The 23,974-nt window shown below is 44.5% G+C and overlaps 1 protein-coding gene across 4 annotated transcripts in view; it reads right to left on the bottom strand.

The window, feature by feature from the left end:
- The window catches only part of LOC128747035 (neuronal PAS domain-containing protein 3), a 43,776-nt gene extending 20,076 nt beyond the window's left edge, over nucleotides 1-23,700 (bottom strand). The window contains exons 1-5 of one of the 4 annotated variants that reach the window (XM_053844554.1): nucleotides 23,241-23,700; nucleotides 14,409-14,507; nucleotides 12,146-12,390; nucleotides 5,466-5,548; nucleotides 545-634 (exon numbers count right to left, since the gene is read on the bottom strand). In XM_053844554.1, coding sequence (XP_053700529.1) covers nucleotides 545-634; nucleotides 5,466-5,548; nucleotides 12,146-12,390; nucleotides 14,409-14,507; nucleotides 23,241-23,395 — 672 coding nt within the window. In that variant the 5' untranslated portion in view covers nucleotides 23,396-23,700. Of the gene's footprint in view, nucleotides 1-544; nucleotides 635-5,465; nucleotides 5,766-11,414; nucleotides 11,598-12,145; nucleotides 12,391-14,408; nucleotides 14,508-21,602; nucleotides 22,032-23,240 lie in introns of those variants that run through there. The other 3 variants (XM_053844555.1, XM_053844556.1, XM_053844557.1) reach the window with 3 other exon arrangements.
- Between the last annotated feature and the right edge of the window lie 274 nt (nucleotides 23,701-23,974).

Below are 23,974 nucleotides of genomic sequence, written 5' to 3'. Positions count from 1 at the left end.
CCCTCACACACACTCACCAACACCCTCACACACACACACCCTCACATACACCCTAACACACACACCAACACCCTCACACACACACAGGAACCTCTTTCACGTCTTATAAAACCGCGCCTCTTTTCCAGCCGATAAAACCAATAGAAGAAGATAAGCGGCCTGGTGGAGTTGGTGGAGAAGCTTAAGGAACTTCATTTGACAGTTAATCAATTATTTGATAGAAATCATCAATCAATCTGGGTGTGATAATTAATGAAAGAAGATTGGGAACGGGGGGAGGTGACTCACGTCGCCGTAGACCGAGGGGGATGAAGGCGATGATAATGTGTCACCCTATTAAACACACCAAATCCCACCGCTCTTTTTTATGCCTTGAATTACAGATTGTTTCTCAACTGAGGTGCTTTTCAGTTGCTTTAACAGCTGGACAAACTCATCCAACTCATCAAGTTCATGCTGCTTTCATCCATACTCATGAGCAGGAAAGTGTGTTGGTGGTAATCTCTCTCTCTCTCTCTCTCACACACACGCCGATGATGCTCACCTGCGACAGTCCAAGGTATATCGACACAGTCTCAGAGATGTAGAGGAAACGCCCCTCCTTGTTCAGTGCAAAAACAAACCCATCCAGTGACTAGAAAACAGAGAAAGACAGCAAAATTAGAATTGTGTTTAGAGCCACAGCAAAGGGTGGATCAAAGATGGATGCAGCTGAGACACAACATGAGGATGATAGAGTAAACAGCATCAGCTGTAATAAGGAGACGGGGATTTAACACTTGATAAAACCTGTGTGTTTGCTAAGACATAAAAACAGTCATCATTTCAAGCTAACGTTTTACTCTGAAACACACAAACAAAGACGCACACACACACACACACACACACGGAGAGAGTCGCTCCCCGTGGCAGTGAGAGGATGTGCGGTCTTTATGAAACCACAGAGGGTCTGACCGCCTCATAATAATTATGCTAATTAGCTGGATGCCCTTGCCTTTATTTATGCACGACTGCAAAGATAAATAAAAGGAAATTGCTTTGGATCAAACTGTATTCATTTTAGCATGCTAACTAGAACACGCTCGGTGTGGGCCGAGATTCGTTTACTCTTCAGAAATTCCATAATTGCTATTTTGATTGGTAACCCAAGCAGTTAAAAGCTGCCTTATTGGGTGACAGAAGGGGGGTGGTGGGGTGGTGGGGGGGCTCCTCAAGTTATTTAGCTCCTAGACATTTATTATTAAATGACAATGTCCTCCATATGGATTGGATCCAATCCTGCTCAGAATCAGAATCAGCTTTATGGCCAAGGTCAGTGAGGATCCCACCAACTAGGAAAGTGCTTTGGAACGGCGTGCAATCATGAACAAAATATAACAATAACAATAATAATAATATACAGTCCAGATTATAAACAGGAGAAAACGGAAAACAGATGTTCCCGCCTACTCTTTCCTGATTGGTCCAGATGATGCATGATGCGCGCATGTCCGCGTGTGAGCCAAAAGAGGGTTCGTGACTTGTCATCACCCTACGTTTGGAATAAATACACGATCTCGATCCCTCGAACAATGACTCAGTTGGGGTCTACAAATACAACTTTTTAAAATGCCTTGCATTAAAAATACATTCAGATCAGAGTCGCTTCCCGGAAGCAGGGTGGGCGGGGCATTTTAGCCGCGTCATTAGCAGGAAAACGTACATAAAGTTTATTCAAAGTCTTCTTCAAAGAGTGGGTTGCATTCAATTTTCAGCAAGAAATTAAAATCAAAACGTGCTTGTCATAAGCAGAGAAAGTTGGAAACCCAGCACAAAACAGACGCGTTGATGACCATGTCACCATGTCAAGAAAGCCTGCGTTTTTCCCCCCGATTTATGATAATATAGTATATTCTGCCGACAAAAGAAGGAAGGGCGCAGCAGAATGGCCGCACCCTCTGCCCCCGCTATATTGATCTGCCTCACAAACTGGTAACGTAACCCCGCCCGGCCAGCGGAGGGCGCGAGACATGTATTATGTTATTGTTCCCGTTTTTATTTTAAAGAACAATGGCAATACGACCAGGATAAAATCATCCCTTAAAAGGTAAACTGCTAAATAAGCATTTTATGTCCTCACAGCTAAATAGATTTTATGCTAACCTAACAAACATCCTGATTCTTACACATCAAAAACACAATTAAGGCAATATAGAGATTGATACACCAAGGAGAGAAGTAGAAACTGCATGGCTGTGGTAGCAAAGACTAAGCAAAAAAAGGAGTGAGATATTCCAAAGCAGTGACGGCATTTATCTTCATTTGGTGAGACGGCAGTCATGTGTTATTATTAGTGACTGAGAGAGAGAGAGAGAGAGTGAGGGGGAGGGGTAAGGGGAGGGAGGGTTGGGCCTCGAGGGAGACGACAAGGAAGGAAGAAATGAATAAAAGGAAACACAACAATATGATGGATGGAGAAAGCTTTGAGGTCCAAAATGAACTACAGAATGCAGTTGTTACAGGACAAGACAAATTTGAATATGTATTCGGCTGACACCCAGATGAGTGAAGGTCAATGAACCCACATGGATCACTACTGTTTTCAGAGACCTCTGGCACATCAAAATGAGCTGTCAGATGTAGACTGTGGCAAAGCGTTGTTCCAGCACCCATCATCAATAACAATTTGATTTTGTCTCCTTTGTTTGTTATTTCACCATTTCCTCCTCCGCCTCCTCCACCTTAGGTCACCCCTGACAGTCGTCTCCACCTCTTCCACCCTGTCTGCACTCTCCTCTTCACTCCTCTCAACCTGCATAACTCAAATACTTGAGCATCATCTATTGTCACCACCTCTGCTCTGTGCATCTTCACATTCTCACAACATATCATACAATATCATCAGCAAACATCATCATCCATCGAAACCTAACCTCCTCCAAAAAGGGGAAATTGAATAAAGTACGACATAGAAGGAGGCGGAGAAAACCTACAGGACATTTGTTTGGATTGTTTCTGCTACAAAGTTGCTGTAAATCATTGTATACAATGATTTGTGAAAGTGAAAATGAATCCGCTTTCACTGAAGCAGCAATTTACAAGTAGTCGCTGGACCATGGGCGGCTTTTTAGAATACAAAGGAAGAGGACAGTGAGGACAAAAGAAGAGCAAATATTGTGATATTTGTTGCAATGTGATGACAAACTAAACTGAAAGCCGTTTAATTCCCCAGAGAGTTTAGCCAGCATTAAAGAGAGTTACAACTCAACTGACACCCTATTAAAAACCGAAGCACGGTTTATTAGGTCTTCAGGTGTGAAGCTCGGTGACTCCGCAGTTCGACGGGAAGAGAAGTGCCTGGTCCAGTCACTTCACCACTGCTTCATTCTGATTTCAGCAGATGCTGCAGCGACAGTGGACAGTGCTAAATTGCTCCACAGTTCTCGAGATGCACCACTTTTACAGCAAACCGAAGAAACCACCGGTTTAATTGACAAATTCAGTCTGAGGCTGTGATGTCTGCCGAGCATTACAGTCTTGATCAGCACTCTCAGCTGATAAGATCGCTGGATTTCTGAAGCTGTGGAGTGGAGACAGAGACGGCTGATGTTCTGGGTGAGTCTGCAACATGAAGGTCAGCTCTTTTCAGAGGAAAATACACATTCACTGTAGAAACAAAAAAACCCAAAATAATAATAATGATAATTTTAAAATGGCCGATGCGAAGAACAGTATGTAAAAACTAGGGGTGGGATTAGATTAAAAAAAAATCTATTTAATGAGAGAATTTGTGATGAATTAATCTCAATTAATCGCAGTTTCATGGTATAAGAATATTTGCCACAAGAAGCCACATTTTTCAATTGGAATGAATTTGGTATATTAGTGAAACTAATCCATACATACATACATTTAAACAACAAAATATTGTTTTTGACAACAGCACAATAAATCAGGATGGTGGCTATATTCAAGTTTTTATTTCACCTTATTTAAACTAAAGCTCTTTTAATGTCTTGAAAATATTTAAATAAGAATTTCAATTTTATAATATTACGTTAAATTATTTTTTGTTATTGTAATTAATTTAATCGTAATAACGTTGTAATTAATGAATCGTAATTGACTTGTCAAAGTCCCACCACTAATACAAACAAAGTCAAATGTGTCCTACAGGACTAGGATCTGTTACGAGGCTCAAGTGTTGCAGCCAGGTGGAAATAAAACATATAGAAATGATCTGACACTACTATTATTGTTCCTTTTTATTGAGCATTTAAACACAGTCTAACAAGGAATGGAAAGCATGTTTAGCTCTGACGAATATAAAACCCTGGAGGTGATTCGGCAGCCGCACAGATGCGGTCACACACACACACACACACACTCACTTGTGTCTCTTCATTAAGCTTTATCAACTTCTTCTGCCTAATCTCTCTGAAATTAGTGTGTGGTGTGGACCACCTAAGTGACTCGCTGGCATTCATTAGTGCCGCGTTTTAGCCCAATCAATCTCTCCGCTGTGTGTCCACCACGCTTTCTTAAAATGTCATCCTCAAACTTCTCACAATCAATTAAGAGAGAGATTAATGAGGCCAATTTAGCGCTGACATGCAGGACTATGTCCTTTGCTGAAAGGCCACACACACACGCACACACACACACACACACACTGAGAGAGGCAGGCGCAAACAAGCACCCACGCTCACGCAGGATCACACACACTCTCTTCCAGGTGAGGGGAGTCTCACATTGTTCTTGTCACTTTCAATCTCAACTCTGCTTCAATCTGCCTCCAGATCATACGGTTGTCATAGCGACTCTCTGGGGATTATAACAAGGTATTAACGGATGTCTTGTGTCTGGAGCTGCAGGATCAGAACACGGTGTTAACAGACGCACACACACACACTCGCGGTACTGTCGCGGTCGAGCACATGACAACATGATGTTCAGAGCGGCACAGGAGCCGGTTGTCAAGGCGACACATTCGCTCTGTGCAGCAAATGTCTGCAGGATTAAAGTGGTTCAGATAACGAACAAACAAGGACTTGTGATCGATCCAGCTGCTGCACTCTGTACTTCATCCTCAAGGGTCAGTGTCGAAATGGCGACCCCTGTTGGTGATTTAGTGCAGCAAAACGGTTTGATCACGATTTAAATGTAACACACAGGGTGAATTTTTAAGGGAGGGACTTTCAAATGAATCTGTCAGAGTGCCACCTGCTGTCTGATTCATGTCAATGAGAGAGCTAGTGCCAGTTGTGTTTGGAGTTTTCCAGGCTGAAAGCAGTTCTGTAACAGTTGTTTGTCAGTTTGGGATAAACATTGCTGACGCTGATGTGACACCACAAACCCAGACCAAGATGAAGCTCTACATATATATAACCATTTTGTAAACACAGCTGTGATGGTGTGGAGGGGGTCAGAAAGTGAAGCAACTAGCAGGTGAAGCGAAATGATGGCGTCCAAAAGTGACTCCTTACCTGCAAGATGTGGCTTCCTAGGTGAGGCTCAAAGATGTCTGAGGCAACGATGCTGGGACTCCTTCGCTGCTGACTGCCGATAGCTGCAAACACGCACGTGCACACGCACAAGCACGCCCACGTACACAGAGGCACGCACACACATACAGACACATACACAGGGAAAAAGAGAAAAAAACACAGGACAGGACAGGAGAAGACTGGTGAGACTCGGACACATTGAAACAGGCAAAGCCGCAGGCATGCACACACACACAGTCTCTCACACACGAGACAATGACATACACACATTTATACAGCCTTGCTTGACGAACACACATTGCACAGGACAAGAGGAACCAGTGAGGTGAGCTGCATCAGGTTAGCATTGTCAACAGAGGAAACAGCCACATGCAGATCATAAATGTCATACATTTATTAAAACATTTCAGACATCAATGATTGTCAATATCAACCCATCCAGAAAAACCAAGGTAGTCTTCAGCACCACGGACAGTTCTATCTAGACGCATCTCTTCAGTAGCGCGTCATTTCAGCACCACGGATAGCTCCCACCGTTACAACACACTTCTACACAGATAAGTCTCAGCGCTTTTCAGTCCAGTATCGCCAAGACCAGGGATCAAAACCACGGAAAGATTAAACTCCTGATCAGCAAAACCCCAGACAATAACATGCTGATGACAAACTGTACCCTCAGACTTTTAATCCGAATTATACTTCAGGTTTGGAAGTGACGGGAAAGAAGGGATTCGCCTGGAACTCAAGCAACTTTGGAGCAAAAAGTAGCCATGCAAACACACAAACACAAACCCAAATGTGTCCAAGATGGTGTGTTGCACTGGTTCATTGTGTTTGAGACCAGCATTAAATTTATAATGTTTCAGTCTCACAACAGCAAGAAGTGACAACAAGACCAACGTAAAGTGACCAAATGGCTGCTAAATGATGATGACTCGCAGAAGGAAGCTGTGTAGAGCATTTGGAGCTGAGGAGCTGCTCGGAGGAATGTGTATGCCGGAATGTCAGACCAATGGTTTTGACTCCGGTAAGCATGTTTAGTCTGAGCACTTATGATCAATAAGGTGAAAGAGGGCGTTCCTACGCTGCTAATCTACAAATGCGTCTCCCATCCAGTGTGTGTGTCCTTCGCTGTTCCTTCTATGGGTAGAAATAAAACTAATTATTTATGAGTTTTCAGGGCTTGGCCAACATTTATATGATAAATTAAAAGCCGTTGATAATTTTAGAAGGAAGCTAGTGGTTTTGGCTGCCAGTGTTCAGTGACTTCATCCACTTCCAGGAAGCAAAGATACTTTGTGACGCCTGAATGTCAAACCTTTACAAGGTGAGGAGTCTGTGCCAGCGATGGAGGAGGAGGAAGAAGTGAAAGTAGATTTGGAGGGAGAGAGAACGGGATGTGAAGTCTGGGAGGAAGAGCTGATGCGGAGAGAGTAGGAAGCAACTTGTTAACTGTGGAGGTCAGTCCACAGACTGACATTAAGCATTGACTCATATTTGAACATGTATCCATGATTTAAATTCCTTTCAATTGTTATCTTACTAAAGCAGCGGCCATATTTAGAAAGCAGTATTCGGCAAGGTTTTTCACACATCAGGCAGGATGTTTTTAAAAGTAAGGAACACTGAGTGACTTTTTTTAAGTGCAACACAAAACAGTTTTTGGGAGAAGCGGTGGTTTATAAGTGAGGATTATTCCAATGAAATTCTGAAATGAGAAGTGAAGTCAAGGTGATAACAGGAGAGACGCTGCTATACATATACACTTGAAAGAACACAGGTGTGTGACGTTGACTAATGTGATGCTGCTTCAGACATGCTGAAGCTAATCGATTCGCGCAGCAGCCCAACAACAAGACGCTCACACAAACACACTTGTTTCCGCAAGGAAATCAAAGAAATTGAGATGGAAATATTCGGAGAACGCCACATGTACAACGCAACTCTTTGCGCCAAATGATGTATTGGAATTCAACTCAGTCAGACTGGATTAACTCCACCTCTCCTAAAGAGTCGCATGTGCCGCCCTTCATGTGTGTGGAAACAACAACAAGTGCGACTGAGCTAATAACAAGATGTGCGTTGCGAGGATTGTTTCCATGGCGATCATTTTTCTCTTTGGTGACAGCTCGCAGGACAAGAGCCGGGGGGAGAGAGTAAAAAGTATACCAAACTGTCGCGAGCAGCATCAGCTACCAGAAGCAATTTCCTCGTCTAAATGTAGTTATGCAAATCCTGCGGGCGTCATCAGCATTCGGTAATTAGTTTTGTAATTACTGCTGTTTCCTTTTTCCTCTGTGTGTCTATTCTTCCACATGCAGAAACTGAGAACCCAAACATTGCAGACGCACAGCTGTTTAAAATTAGTATCAGTTATTAAACAAAGCATGCCGTCGATGAAGGTCACGTGACTGCCCTCTGGAGGCAGCTTGACAACTTCTTCATGAGAGGATGTGTAAAGCGTATGCCCTCGGTCAATCCAAAATGCATCGCGTCGTACACTCACACCACATATGCTCGATGTGAACATCACTTCCCGAAAATCCGTACGCCTGGACTCTATCCTTCTCCCTCCTCCTCCTCCTGCTGGGTCAGTGTGTTTTCTCTCTAATGGGAGGATCCATTATCTCGGCAGCAACCGCATCATAAAACCGTCAGCTGGCACAAAAGGAAGAGATGGATCATACCGAGATGAGACCTCCACCCTCTCTCCGGTGTCGCCCACAATTTTTCTACTCCCTCATCATTCACTTTGAATAAGTTTGTTGTTATTAATCCTTTCTTGTTTTTTTTTCTTTCTTCGATGCTGAAAAGTTCTTTCACAGTAATAACCCTCAATAACCTCAGCCATTGATACTGATACATAATCACCCATATATATATATATATATATATATATATATATATATATATATATATATGTGTGTGTGTGTGTGTGTGTCCTTGTGTATAATTGTGTCTGTGTGTGTGTGTTTGTGGCCTGATTGTTGGCTGCCTCATGAAGTGTGGCATTTTGGTGTCTGTTGCTCCCTGCATGCATAATAAATTGCCAGGTGTCGAATAAGGACTGACAAACACCCCCATTTTCACACATAATCTCCCCCATCTCCCCAGATCTCTCACACAGAGACACAATCACATACAACGATGAACCAGAATGAAACAATTACTGGGAAAGTGGCACATACAGAATAAACATCGACATTTGGTTTCCCGGATTCACACACACACACACACACACACACACACACAAACGGGTTCAGGCAATTAACACATAGACACACACACAAAAGTGCACATGGAATGTTGTTTAAAAAAAAAAGCATACAAAAACAAGCACAGACACACGTACACACATGCTGGTGTCAGGATGCTCCAAAGGTCAGACTTGTTTGTGGCCATGGAGCAGATGTGGAGTTCCTCTGACAGGAAGTCAAAACCTCTGACACCAAAACTGAAGAACTGATGGGTCAATTAGTGCAAAGGTCACTGTGTGTGTGTGTGTGTGTGTGTGTGTGTGTGTGTGTGTGTGTGTGCTGGTGTATAAATCGAAATCATGCATGAGGAGTGAAGGAACTAAAATTGCCCCAAAACACCATGACAGTTTGTCTTTATAAGGAAAAAAATATTATTTTTAAAGGGACCTATTTTGTCTTTTATTTTGTCTACTGTAACCAAATCTCACGCACCTGTCACAGAGCTTTGCATCAAAACAACATTAAAAATTCATCATTCATTGTGTTTTCAGATGATAAATATGACTAGCATGGACACATTTGATTGACTCACCAGGACTACAAATATGGTCGATGCTGACGTGTTCTCAATCCCATAATGCCATCCCATATTTGTCAGGACTCAGAGTCAAAATATGAATTGAAAAAGGATTTAGAGTAGAAACCGTCATGTGGGCAACAAATTAAGTCTCAATTCAGACATGAAACCTTGCAACCTCCTGAGGAGGGCGCTGTCGATTCTCCTTTGGGAGTAAACATTTGGCTTTACTCTTGCTGGGGACAAGAGGTCACCTCAACTGCTCAGTGCTAACCTGTTAGCCACATGCTAAAACAGCTCCTCACCATAGTAGTTGACTTGCACCGAGCATCTTCTTCATGGAATCAACACTCTCTGTAGAAACACCAGTCTCGCTACAAACAGCGACTCTTCCTGTTTCAAAAAAAGATAGTGAAGGTCACTGGCCTCCACAGAGGTTGCGACAAGCTCCAGCTGAGTAATTGCTACCAGCCTCACTATGACCACAATTATTGAAGGAGCTCGTACAATTATTGGTACAAAGATCACATCATTTCTTGCAAAAGAATGAGTCACTAAATAATAATTTGGCTTCAGGATCAAAGCTCAACTTCCGCCCATTAATGAGCGTAATGGAAGGTGTCACATGGGCATAAAACAAAAGATCTTAATGGTCTGAAGTCAAAGCCTGAAAACGATAGTATAAAAGGGCAACAGCGCATCGACTATGGATTTGGAAAATATGGAAAGGAAGTGAGGAGTTCCTCAAGGCTCAGGACTAAAACTGTTTTTAATGATATTGACCATGTTTTCACACCGAGAATAGTCCGACTAAGACATTCGCTCTGAATCGTTCGTCCTGTCACCTGCGTGATGAGGGGTGGCGCTCTACTCTCTTGGCTTGGATCTTATCTTCCTAATGCTACACTCTTAGAACAGAAAACACATAGTAAAAGGAAGCAGCTCCAAGAGCTACCACAAACACACCTCAAGCTCTGACAACGGCGCTCTTGCTGATATCAATGGTTGGGGTTAGTATACGCCATTGACAAGAAGCATTGTTGAATGTAGTTTTGACCAACACACCAAGACCTGCCTTCCAACATGAAGAACACACAACTGTTGTTCTGGCTGGTAGCTAGTGGAGAAAGTCAGGGACAGAAGAAGGTGGTTAGTTACAGGCTGGATGAGGAGGAGCTGCTCCACTTTACAGCTGACCTGAGGGTTAGGCTTCTACAGTTCATCACTCCCTACTGACTTGAACTCTCCATTGAGGACGCAGTCAGAAGTGACCTTGACTCGCCAGCCACACTCCACAGCTGCTCCACCACACCTTCTATCCTGTTTTACTAGAAAGCCATTTTTACGCAGGATTATGTGTACTACAAGCAAGTACTACAAGAAACATTTTTTTCTGATCCGACTCTGGTGACTCAGAACAGCAAGGGCAGCCATCTTGGAAAAATGACTAATGATCTGTTAAATCATACTACAAATATTATTATTTTTCTCTTCAAAAACAAGCCGATCTTTCCAAGAATAATAGAACAACATATAGACAGATGCCGCTTGCTGATAATTATTAATACTTCCAAACTACTGTAACTGCAATTTTGGCTTGCAACATGATATTTTTTCTTATACAATAAAATAAGGTTTTGTCTCGGTATGAGGACGAACGTTCTAAAATCATGTTTATTGGAGTATCCAACCAGGCGAGTCACTCACTCGCCACCATTATGTCATGGACATTGCTCCTAGAGCGCCTCCAGTGGCGGTTCTCACAACTGCAGTGGCCTCCGGAGGGCATAGTTGAAATCTGACAATATAAATCAGTGCCAAAGAAGACGAGGAGAGCGTCTCTAGAACATTACAGTGCCACCCACAGGACTGGCATGTACACTACATCATTCTACATGAGTGACTCTTGACCCATTGATCATGACCCCTCACAAATTCAAAACTTTCACTTTTAAAAAACAAAGATATGACTTCACCTTGCGAAATTTAACCCTAAAAAAGTAAGAACTAGTGCTTCAAAGATTAAAAAAAAAATCCTGGTAGTATACGGATTAGATATTCTACAGAGGTTTTCTGGTACTGCATGTTCAAGCCCAAAGAAAAAGAGCGCAACATTTATTCTCTTGATGCTGAAGTGCATGTCGGTGATGGTACCTGTTTATGTTGGTTAGCGATTCGGGACCTATTTTGGAATTTTGTCAGACGATGTGGCGCACTCAGGGAGCTTGGTAGTTTCTGTGACAACAAGCGACATGAAGAGTTCGGCAGGATGAAAAACTATCCAAAGAAAGAGCGAAGATGCTGAGGAAAGTTAAACAATAGTCGGCATGTGCGCGCACACACACCCCTACACACACACACACACACACACACATCACACGCGGCACATTTTTCATTGCCGTTCATTAAAATGCAGGCGGCTCTTCAAAGCGCAGATGACAATGATGCCATCTGTTGTTGTGTCGGGAGGCACGCACGCTCACATGCACTGATCTTCTGGCATCTGAAGTTCTCATGCAGGTAAATACGGCGAATGTTTTCATGCAGAGCAGTAATAACAGTAATGTGAGAGTGTTTCCGGCCACTCGACGCCACGACGCAACAAGAGAAAGGCAAAGATGCACGAGAGCTGTGTCTCCTGCACCACTTCAGCAGAAATTCATCAAAGCCTAATGTTCCTGCCGCACAAATCTCTCGCTGTTGCTGTGTGTCTGTTCATTGTCAAATGTCAGAAACCACATTTCGACTGTCTCTCTATCCCAACAAAAGCAGAGCACATCACAGGTCCAAATCCACCCCAGGCCACGACAACCCTCTTGACCAGTTTCTCCATCAACACTTCCTCCTCTTAAGAAACCAAACCACAGCGACGGCGTCTCTCCTACCTTTGACGGAGGTGTTGGGGGGCGGGGCCTCGATGCGCAGGTTCCAGGGCGGGTCTCCTTGGTTGGCAAAGTCCCTCATCTTCAGGTAGCTAATGGTCAGGCGGATGATTGAGGCCTTGTCCAGTTGGCTGGTGATGGCGCCGGGCAGTGGCAGCATTTTGGCCAGTTCGTAAAACTCAAAGTTTTCTTTGCCCCGCCGAGACCTCGCCGCGTCACGTGACTTCTCCTTCCTCAGAGCCTGGAGCCTGGAACCCAGACGGAGAGGCACACGTCAGCGTCGGAGCCAGAGGAATTGTCCCTTCGATTCACTGAATTCCAAATGCATATTTGATGATGAACGACCTTATGAATAATCTGTCCTGCTCAACTGCTCATGGATCTACGTTCTACTGAATTTTATAATTACCTTTTTTTCGCCCCGCAAACAAAGATATTTACGAAAAAAAAGAGTCAGTGGGAAGGGAGTTTGATGGTCTGTACTCTGAAGACAAGAAGAAGGGTGTTTTTTGTTTGATCTTCAGTGGGTTTCAATGAAATGTGACTTTGTTTTATTTTGAAAGGCTACCAGATATTTTTTTGTGCTCGACTGAATTTAAGAGTTAAGATATGTCATTGATGTTTATTTACAATGTGCATGTGCAGTAGTGGTCAGATCAAAACAACTTTCACAGACAAATGGAAGTTTGAATGAAAAATAATTCATTCATAATTAATCTTCATGGACTTCTCAAGCTGTCCTTTGTTTTTTGGGATTGAAAAGATTATTTTCATAGTATATTACATATTTTGTTTTCTTCATATTTTATTTGCTATTTATGATGCAGTAATGACAGAAATCATGTGAAAACAACCAGATTCATTTTTTAAAATTAGTTTTCTTAATCACGTTCATATTGAGATACAACATAAGGTGATTAATCTAATCTTTTTATTAACTAAGCGCATGGATTCTTGGTAAACAAATGTAATTTCAAAACTGTAACACAGGATTTTTGCAGATTATACTAGTGATTACCTCCGTCTTATTTCCTACTTGGCACCTTCACTCTACTTATATTATTCCACTGATTTTATTTTACTATTTTCATATTAGTAGGATTCAAGACTACGAAAAACTGCAATTTTTTTTACATCAATGCATACATAATTTTTTTTATATAATACATAACATGAGGGCAGCCATCTTGGAAACATTATCGTTTTGATCATACTCCAAATATTATTATTTCTCTCAAAAACCACTCCATTTTTAAAAGAATAATAGATAGATAGATAGATAAGTCCAGACTGACATGTGTGATGTTATCAGGCGTTGCACTCCTGAATTGGTCATGACCACCTTTACAGCAGCGACAGATGTTACGATGTGCTCAAGTAGAGACGAACCAGATCGTGTGTATGTGCTTGTGTGTGTGTCGATCAGTCTTTGATCAATGCGGGGGACTTGGAGTCGACACCCAGCAGACATGTTTGTGTTTGCTGTTGCTGGTTTGAGAAAGTAAACGAGGTTTTTGCCGGCGTGTGTTCGGCTTCTCTCAGTGTGACTGAGCGAGCACTTCACTCTGCATTCAACACAGCCTCCTCGCGTCCTCTCTGACCCCTCCACCGGCTATAGTGTTCAACATTGTAACCTATATGGACCAGAACATTGTGACAGACGCACACCGCGTGTGAGAGGTGTCGTAGCTGCATGGCTGCTGCTCCGTCTGTTTCTTATTCAGAAAGATGAGGCGAGTCTGAGTTGTGGAGACGGGGGTCCTGCAGGTCAGAGGTGTGTGTTGCTGGCAGATTATTTAGTGCTGCAGATGCCAAGCGTGTGGAGACGTTTCAACACTGAGGTACTGCCAAAATACTTCACGCACGTATAATGTATAAACACACAAGCTGATGCAACCCCAGCTCAGACACCAGCTTTCACTTTAACTAGGTGTGTGTGACTGGTTTATCTTTGCTTGTGGAGCCAATTCTTTACAAAACAACTTCAACCTTTGTGGGGGCCTTTTGCCTGGAATCCGCATTTGAGGATGAGACATCACAATAACTGTGTCACTATAACTGGGTTTAAGCTTGATTCAGAGGCCTGGTTAAGGTTAGCCATTTGTTTTGGATGGTTTAGGGTGAGAGGCTGGGGAAAGGGTTACAGCAATGAGAGGTTCCCACAAGGATAGGAATACAAACGTGTGTGTGAGAAATGCATTTTTTCAAATCATTTTGGCAGCTAAAATGAACTTAATAAAATTGGAGGACAAAGAGAAACGTTTACCATGGCGACGAGGTGTGCTGCTGGCCGGCCAGGTGAAGGGTTTTCGGCCGCGTGGCGGAGCAGCCCCCCGCGTTACCCGGCCGCTCCCAGTAGGGGTCACTGTGGAACACAGAAGAAATGCAAGGGTCTTAATGCCACAAAAGGCCACTCACAAACAAGACCTACTGGCAACTGAACACACAAAGTGACTCTGCAAAATTCTGCCTCTGATCGGATTTGTTTCATTGGCTCATTAAATTAGAGAGAAAATGTAAAAACCTCATTTCTTCTGCGTCCTCCAATTCCACTGCTTTGACCTGCACTTGCACTTCAAGTTCTCTATTAGAGACAAAATGATTCCATCTCTCCATCATCATTCTTTTCTCCCCGCTGATCCGAAATGTCATGTGCATCGACTCTGCCTTCTCTATTAAAGTATATCTGCCATCCATCCATCCCTCACTCATTCATCACCACGTCCCGTCATCTGAAGTATGAAGGCGCAACACAACACAGTGAACTGACACCACACGACAGCAAAGCACCTTAAAACACAACACTTTAAATACACAAAACACAGGCTCAATATCATGAACCAGCAACCTTGGAGTGCACAGTGGCCCGGATTGGATTCACATGTGTTGGAAGCGATTGTGCGGCTACGTTACTCTACGTGGCTAAGTAATCTGACTAACAGTATCTATATAATCTGGTTAACAAAGCATTGGCTAAAGCCGTTGGTCTGAAAGTGGTTAACAGAATCACCGTTTTAATCTGGATAATGGATGATGATTCCCAGCCAATCCAGCACAAATTATCTATGCACCGTCGAACCTTAGTTTGGGATTAGAAATGAGTTTCCAACGGCTCGGTGGCGAAGACGCTTTAGGCCAAGCGACTTCATTGACATGGTCGGTCTTGACGGCACCAGGAATATGACCCCAGATTATTGTTCAAATAAGGGAAGTTATTAACTTTTCATTTTTTATATATCGCTCCAAGACACGAGGGAGGACGTCTCATCTTCTTCAGAGGAGCTTTTCACACCAGTGACACACCTCATCCACACATCACTTCATTCACTCCACTCAGACTCTCACTCATTCATTCAGAATAATGCTTCATCCTTCACCCACTCACCGAACAGCCCAGCCTCACACCTGCAGCGTCTCAGCTTCACCATTCGCCTTGTCAGCGACTCACACTCACATCACACTAATCCTTCTGTTTATGTCCGCGTTCATTCACTCCGTCACTCTCCACTCATCTCACTGCTACAGAAACAGCTGCGAAACATGTTGATATTTACAATAAGATCAGATAAGAAGAGTCCTTTTCCATGAGTCCATAATCGCGATATAATATGCATCACGATACTTGGCTCATGATACGATATTACGATAACATAAATAACAAAAAGACTCATGTCTGCAAATATTGCTGATATTGCTAATAACGCATTTGGAGTTGTTGTAAATAAAAAAGCAACTTGTAATGTATTCCATATTTAGTTTTAAGTTCAAGTTAAGTAAGTAATTCAAGTGAAGTAACTACATTACTTTTAAAGAGAGTACTACAGTTTTAAATGTGCTTGGTGCAACTGGTGGTGAAGAGTCTTTACGGTACTTTCATCCTCTGTCAAGACCTGTCTTGACCTTAAATCTTCATGTATGTCGTGGAATAGCTGTTTGTTTATAAAGGAACTGAATTACAATCTCTCATGTTTCAGCGTTTATTTTCTAGGTTGAGTAAATAAAACCGCAAGGGCGTTCAAGCGCAGACGTTGTTTATGCCCATGGTAACACATCCAACATGTCAGGTCATCAGCGGAGACATCACCCCCAGGTGTCAAGTGACAAATCAAACAGCAAACTGCCTCGTTTTTCAGGCTTTACACGACTGTACCTGCCATGGTTGATGTTTAGAAAGCTGCATACTGATTGTATTGTGTCCTGCTAAAAAAAAAACCCTTCCATTCCTAAAGTATACTACAGCATGAATCAATTTTGGTTAGAGGGAAAAATGAGTCAATTCTTTACATTTATGAGCAAAAAATATCATTTTAGTTATGACAGGCAGTATCTTATTTGAATATTACTTCAAATACAAAATGCATTTTGTGTAAAGGTATAAAAAAAGTGGCATTGTAAATTAATTTAACTGAATATGTGCATTAAGGTTAATCTTTCTGAAGATTTATATAAAAATATTGCAAAAATATTAATTTTATTTAAAAAGCATTTGATTATAATAAGATTTTTTATTGGCGAAAAAACATGTATTTAAATGAAATATTCTTAATTAACATATCATTTCTATCTTGTCTCTATGAGATGATTTATTTAGCGCCTCATGATGTAATATTGTTATGAAAAAACAACGCCATTTTTCAGTAGAGTTGGTTAACCACCAGCCCAGACATCGGTGGATCAATCAGCAAACAGTGTTCATGTGCATTTAAATTGCCAGCGGCCCTGATGCCCACGTGCTCAGCCCCCCTCCTCGTCCTCGGAGCGATTACAAGCATCTGACTGTTGTTGCTGTTGTGGTGAACAAGTGGCTGCTCTATCTGTAGCGCTCCGATTTCATTAGCGATAACACACACGCGCGCGCAGCACTGCGCTCCAACACAGCAGACAGTGTTTCATTTCCTGTTTAAAGGGAGTAAAGGATTGTGGGACGCCAGTGGAAACAGGAAGTCCGATAACGTTGGCTCGCACACGCACGCACGCACAAACGTGTCGGGTCACGGGGGGCTTGGTGTTTGAGCCGGGCTTCTATCAAATTGTACTTTTGTATTGTGAGGCAGGGAAGATGAGCGATGATGTATCGAACACGTTGATTAAAGGCGGGTGTAGAAGTGTGTGTTTGTGTGTGTGTGTTTGCAGTCACCACAACACTATGGTTTCTATATCACCGGCTGCAGGGTGTTGCCATGGTGACCAGACTGCTGAAGAATTTCATCCGAACAAACGTTTCAGTGAGCAGCAATTCAGCTCCGGTGCCTTGCTCTAGGGCACCAGCATCGAGCAAGTTTCCACCTGGTCCTGGAACTGCGATTTACACACCATGGAAAGCATGAACCTGCCATACACCCCAGCAGATTCCCGTGCCGGTCCCTCACTCGCCGCTTCATGAGCAAATATCATCAAAGGTATTTCATTAAACAGGGATTCCAAGTTGCACAAAACGTTGAGAGCTGCAAGAAACGGTGAGGAAAAACAGGCGCGGGGAGAGAGAGAGTAGTAAATTGTTCCATTTTTGCGGGTAATCTAAATGCTAACTAGAGGCAACTTATCACCAGAATGGATTTCCGACCATCTGTTCAAATAACAGGGGATTTGTCCAATAGCAGGATGATGGCGAGAAGATTACAAGACAACGTCAACGACATCTACGCACACGTTTCATGGCGACGCACATAGGTCCACTCACGCCTACACACTTGGACACAAGCTCATCCGCAGCGACCTGCCTGGAGTTGTGATCACCTGAGTCGCCTGGTCATTCACTACTGCTCTTTATTTCACCTGTGGAATTCAATATATTATTTATTATGGAGAAGATTCCATTCACCTCTAAAGACAACTGTGGTTTTTCCTGCATGTTGGAGACAAGTATCGAGACCACCTAACCTGAGTCGGAACCAGAGCATGCAGAGACTTGAGGGTCAAAAGTCGAGTCCGCCCCCATTTGGTTTCGGTCTAGACTCAGTCTCAGGTTAGGTGGCCTCAGCTACAAGCACATGACTCCTTCACTTGTTTTTTATCCAAATTCAGGGGAGATTTTCCACCATTTTTCATGTCGGCACTCTTACGTTTACGCTCAATATTACATACGAATCCGGACGCATCCTTCTCTCATTCATTTCGTCCATATTTCTGCAGGTTTCCACAACAGATACGGGCCAAACGGAGCAGTAGCATGGGAAACCATAGAGGGCAGTGTTGCCGTCACTATCCAATACGTAGCTCTAATGAGACACGAAGAAGACATAACAATAGCGGAACTTCTACGTCCTCCAGTGCCGATATATTTAACTGTCTCCAACAACGCTGCCTCTGTTTCGTAAATCAATACTTCTTCCACAGTTGCCATGTTTGTTTTGGAGTTTGGAGCTGACTGAGCTGCTCCCCCTGGTGGATATATTGGTGAACAGCATTCACGTAAAGAACACATGAAAGGATGTTATCAGTGACAGTAACATTGGGTACAATTTCATAGACAAAGGGAGCATAAAGAGGCCGATCACGACTGTGGACCTGCCCAGCTACGAGTCGGGTTTCCACACATTCCTCTCCACACAAACATCTACACACATCTAAAGGTTAGGGTGAGGCAGAAAAGAAAACAACCCCAACTTCACCAAGGTGATCCGAGACGGACACACCCAGTCAACACACATTACCATATATGCCATATCAAGAAACCAGATTCAAGCAAAGCTGCACTTCATCGACTCCATATTTCTGCATTAACAGTGATGTTATCCACTACACTGTCCAGTGTAATCAAGGGGTTTTGTCTGCTTTTGCCACATGGTGGATTTATTTGACCAGAGCAGCCAAAAAATTTAATTCACGTCATTTATTTTTCAGCACAAACCGAGGTGTGGCCGAGTGAAGAAGAATACAAGGCCCTCTTGATCCAACAGATCCTGCAGTGTTCAATAAGTTATTAAAAATGAAACGTTGACGAGAGAAACCTTGTGTGCATGTGTGGGTTTGCGCGGGAGATGGTGCGTGTGGCTGCTAGTGTTCTGAGGACGCGAAGCCCATTCAAAAACAATGTATATTATTGTTTTAGTACATGTATATAGATGCATGTATTTGATAGGCAAGTGCTTGTTTGGAACAGCTGACATGTGGTGAGTTTGTATGTGTGTGAGCGAGGCGCATGGTGAGTTTGTTTTTAATGGAGGAATATCCAAGATTTGAGGGGGTGTGCAGGAGTCACAGCCTGGTGATCAAAATGGGCCACGTTGCTCAGCCAGTACAATTAAATGAGCGACTGTTTGACTTTGAATTTCTCCGCAGTGGGGCTGCCCTCGAAATCACTGCCCTGTTTCCAATTAGCTGTCAGTCAAATGGCTTTAGACGGGTCACCCAGTCTCATGTTAGTGTTGTAGCCGAGTCCAAGACAGAGACCAAGACCATGTATTGGTCAGATAGACTCATATGAACTGTTTTTTTTTTTTTTTTTTTTTATCAAAACAAATTAAGAACTAAAATGCTTTCACTGGAACAAACTAGAAGTTTGTTCTGTATTCACTATGGTCTCAGACTTCACTATGGTCTCAGACTTTTATCACCGCGGACCGGTCTAAGCTTAGCTGCTTACCATTTGAACGTGGCACGGGAGGTCTAAAGTTGCCACTTTGAACCATCAGATAAGGCCTCTGCGTGTTTGTGTGCTTGGCACATGGGAATCACCGACCATGAAAAATCCATAATTCAACTACGACTCCCGCTATTGTCTGTTAAAAACGTTCTTCTTCATGGAAATCGTGGGCTCTTTTCCGTACCAATTGATCCATGGACTGGGACGGTCCCCGGCCAGGGGGTTGGGGGCCACTGGTCTACACCACACCATTACATGTCAGCATGTAGAAGAAGGGGGAGCAGGGAACCAATAAACATCAAGTTTCAGGGGAATTTAAAAAATGTTTTTAAAAACACATTTCTTTCCAAAAACGCCTGCGACCTCCCAAAATGCTCAGCATCAACAGGCCATAATGGACAGAGACGCTCTGCTGAGTGTGGGTCTTGACAACAGAAGCGTTTTGTCAACGTCTTTTGGAAGACAGGGACCGAAAGTGTCAGAGGAAAAAGCAAAGTAAGTCTTAGTGGGAATGAACAAAGCAAGAGAGAGTAAAAGGGGAGTGGAGGTGAAGAAGAGGATGGAGAGGTGTAGGTGGATGAAAGCAACGGGGTAAAAAGAGAAGAGCAGAAGAGGTGAGTGGAGAAGATTAGGAAGCAGAGGAAGAGCAGGGAGGAACAGAGGAAGAGGAGAAGAGTTAAAATGGAGGAGGTGGGTTAATGAGTTTGGTCAGAGTCTGGAACGTCTTTCTAAAGCTGCTGTCATTCTCATTAATGTAGCGAATGAACCGCTGACACACACAAGATCACAAACACACAGCACCAACACAAACACAGAGTCGGAGCACCAAACTTTCACCCCAACAAGAGGAGGTGAGCGAAGGGTGAGACAGGAGGAGTGAGGGGAGGGCAGACCAGCCCCCCCCCAACACACCCAATTTAGTCTCTGAAAACAGAGCCACAAACAAGACCCGGTAAAACCCCACTCTCTCACACAACTCGGAACCAATGAAGACAAACGGATGATGTCATAAACACATTTGCACAAGCAGACTTGCGATTCCACACTCACGCAATCTCTCCCATGCAGACACAAACTCTCCCACACAGCCAGAACTTCCACACGCATCCGGGCGGAGAGCAGATGGATGATGGCTGGTTCCAGGGGGAGAGAAGATGGATGGACGACAAGACGAATTAATAGATGAATTAGCAGCAAATTTGTACTTTTTAATCGCAGAAACAAAACGTCAGTCGGTGGATTGATGCCTTTGCTTGCGGGCTCCGACTGTTTCCTTGGAAACCTGCTGGTGAGAGGGAGCCGAGCTCCATGAAACCTGTAATCACAGACGGCAAAGTTTGACGCCGTCACATGACCAAGAGGGGCCAGCACTGGCACCCGGGCAGGGGGGAAACACTCCCCTGACACTTTTGGTTTACGTTTAACACAAGCCAGTCTCACACACTCAGGGAATCTTAGATTCTAGAAGTGTGTTTACACATTTGTGGTGGGGATAAGTACAAATAAAAACAACCACATCCGCCATGATGGCGGGTTGTAATTTGACCCGGGGGAGTGTGGCCCCGCGTGAGTGACTGACACCTGCCCAGGTGAAGCTGATGCAGGGTTCGTGTGCGATGAATGGATGAAGGAAGAAATGAGTGATGGGAATCAACGGAAGCGGCAGCCAAGGTTAGTCTTCTTCCAGCTCACACTACCAAAGCACTGCATGACTCCGCGTGCACAAACGCGCGCATGAGCGGGAGACACGCCAACCTGTTACCCGCCACCCGCGCGTGCACGCTCCCTGAAGGCTGGAAAATGAAGGCGGCGCGGCGCCGTGCGTCTCCTGCCGCGTCCAGTCGTTCAGCTCAAACATGCGGGAGAAAAACGTACCGTTCACGGCGTTCCTGCTGGACGCTGCTCGGTCTGGTGGGCGCCATCTTCCCCGCGACTCGAGTCCTCCTCTCCTTCCGTTTCCGTTTGTTTTTTTCCTCCTCCGCGTTTTATTTGGACGCTGAGACGCGGCGGTGGCGCGCAGCGTCCTGACAGCAATGCGTCATGGTCGGCGTATTAAGACAAAGCCATGTGCGCGCGCGCGGGCGCGTGCCAGCGTGTGTGTGTGTGTGTGTGTGTCTCAGCAGCGTTGAGTCGACGTCCGACGGTGGAGGCAGACACCGAGCCCATGCAGCAGACTCATGCCGACACTTGTTACGGGGACGGACGAATCACAAACGCCTCAGACGTCCGGCGCCGCAGCAGCGTCTTCCCCCCTGAGAGCCGCTTCCAGCGCGTTTCCATCCAGGAAACGGAGCAGCATCCATCCGCGCACCGCCTCAGCGTCCGTGCGAGCGTGCGCGAGCGCGCGCGTCCGTGCACGTTTCCCAGGTCGCAATGAAAGATTATTACCCAATTTCATGACAAGCATCGCGCGCAGTCCGAGCTGATTTATGTGGAAGGTGGATGACGCGTGTACGTCCACGCGCCTAAAAGAACTTTTCTTTCTCTTCATTTCTATACATGTTTCCCCTAAAAATAACGTTTTGTTTCATTTTCAAGTATAATTCTGTTGTCGGTGAATGTCATTGGTTTCCTTCTAATTATCGCTAATTTCAATTCCTTTTCTTCCAAATCTATAATTCATTCGCTGTGTGATTAACCCCCCTCCTCCCCACTCCTCACCAGTGACCTGTCAAGGTCAAAGGCATGCTGGGTATTTTCCACACACAAACCCACGCAGCAGACACACACACTCAGAGAGAGATGGTCCGCGGAGGACGGGAAACCTGTGGCTGAAGCGTCCGCTGCTCCGTGTGTGTGTGTGTGTGTGGAGGAGGAGGGGTCAGAGGTCAGATTCTGGCTACGCTGCGGATCAGAGTGGAGAGTCAGTTTGTAGTTTCATCGTTTGAAACCGACTATTAAAGGTGCGCGTGCGGGCGCGTGTGTGAATGTGTTCAATACACTCCACTCTGACCACCCAGACGCTCTATTGTGATTTATGTTCACTCCGACTTTACTCTTGATAATAGTTTCTCAGGTAATAAGGTGTGTGTGTGTCTGTGTGTGTGTCTGTGTGTGAGCGAGGCGCGTGTGAGTGTGTGAGCCAGACCCCCACAGATCCAGATGATTAGAAAAAACAACCCTGCCGAGCAGCTGGACTGAATACAATTCGTCAGAATCAAATAGAAAATTCACCCCCTCGTTTAGCTGATTTACCCATCCGGATCTGGGTCAGAACCACGGTATTTTGGATCCCAATAACTCCCGCCCCCAAAATCGCAGCATAAACTGTCCCCCCAAAAAAGCTGAGCTGAAAACAAAAACCCATCAGAACCATGTGTAGACCTTCCAAAAAGTCCGTCCTCAGCTCAAGCTCACTCCGCGACTGGAAACTTTCTGTATTAAGATGTTCAGATCATTTTTCCAACTTGGGTCACAAGTTAACAATGAAAGTTGCGCAATATTTGTGTTGGAAGCTTCGCGTAAAAGCCCAGTCGAAAATGAACGAAGGGGTTCCGATGGTCGGACTCTCACCTCTGTTGGTAGCCGCCGAGCCCCTGGACCCCTTGAGAGGTCCCGTTGGTTGGTCCGGAGACTGGTACCGGGACTCCTCCACCACCGCCATTAGCTACTCCACCGGCGGCTGAAGTCGAAACCTGGACGCTAAAATCCGGAAATATTCTGATCATGACGTTGTCAGTCTCGAGTTTTGCGCTTCTCGGTTCCGTCAGTCCAGTTGAAGAAGTCAACGTTCAACAGATGCGCATCTCGTCGTGAAACCGAGCCTCTTGTCTTGAAGTGTCCGGTCCAATTCAGGAGTGCCAGAGCCGGGATTGTCTTGAGCTCCGTCTTTCCGGATCTCGGAAGGCGCGTCTCCCGCTCACCACCTCCGTGGGTCAGCAGGTCCGGATTCTTGGTTCTGACCCGAACTCGACTGCCGGTTCTCCATCAGGCACCGGCCGCCCTGCGCTCAATTCCGGGGGAGAGTAACGGAATGTAGGGAAGATCTTGAGACGCGAGAGCGGGATGACGGCGAGAGAGAGAGTGTGTGTGTGTGTGTGTGTGAGGGAGAGAGAGAGAGAGAGAGGGAGAAGGATGGTGGGGGTTGGAGTCAACCAACACACCTTTATATCTGTAAAAAACAGTAAAGTCGCACAAAGGTTGGGCTTTGTCTCCAGATCATTGTCATCGCTAGTGTAAGAGCACTAGACGGGGTGAGCGCCACCATCAGGCCAGGTGTGGTATTGCTCCTGGGTTTAACTTCACTA

Source organism: Synchiropus splendidus, chromosome 16 (assembly GCF_027744825.2).
Source record: "Synchiropus splendidus isolate RoL2022-P1 chromosome 16, RoL_Sspl_1.0, whole genome shotgun sequence".
Lineage (NCBI taxonomy): Eukaryota > Metazoa > Chordata > Actinopteri > Syngnathiformes > Callionymidae > Synchiropus > Synchiropus splendidus.
Note: the sequence above shows the minus strand (reverse complement) of the source record. Positions and strands in the feature narration are given on the sequence as shown.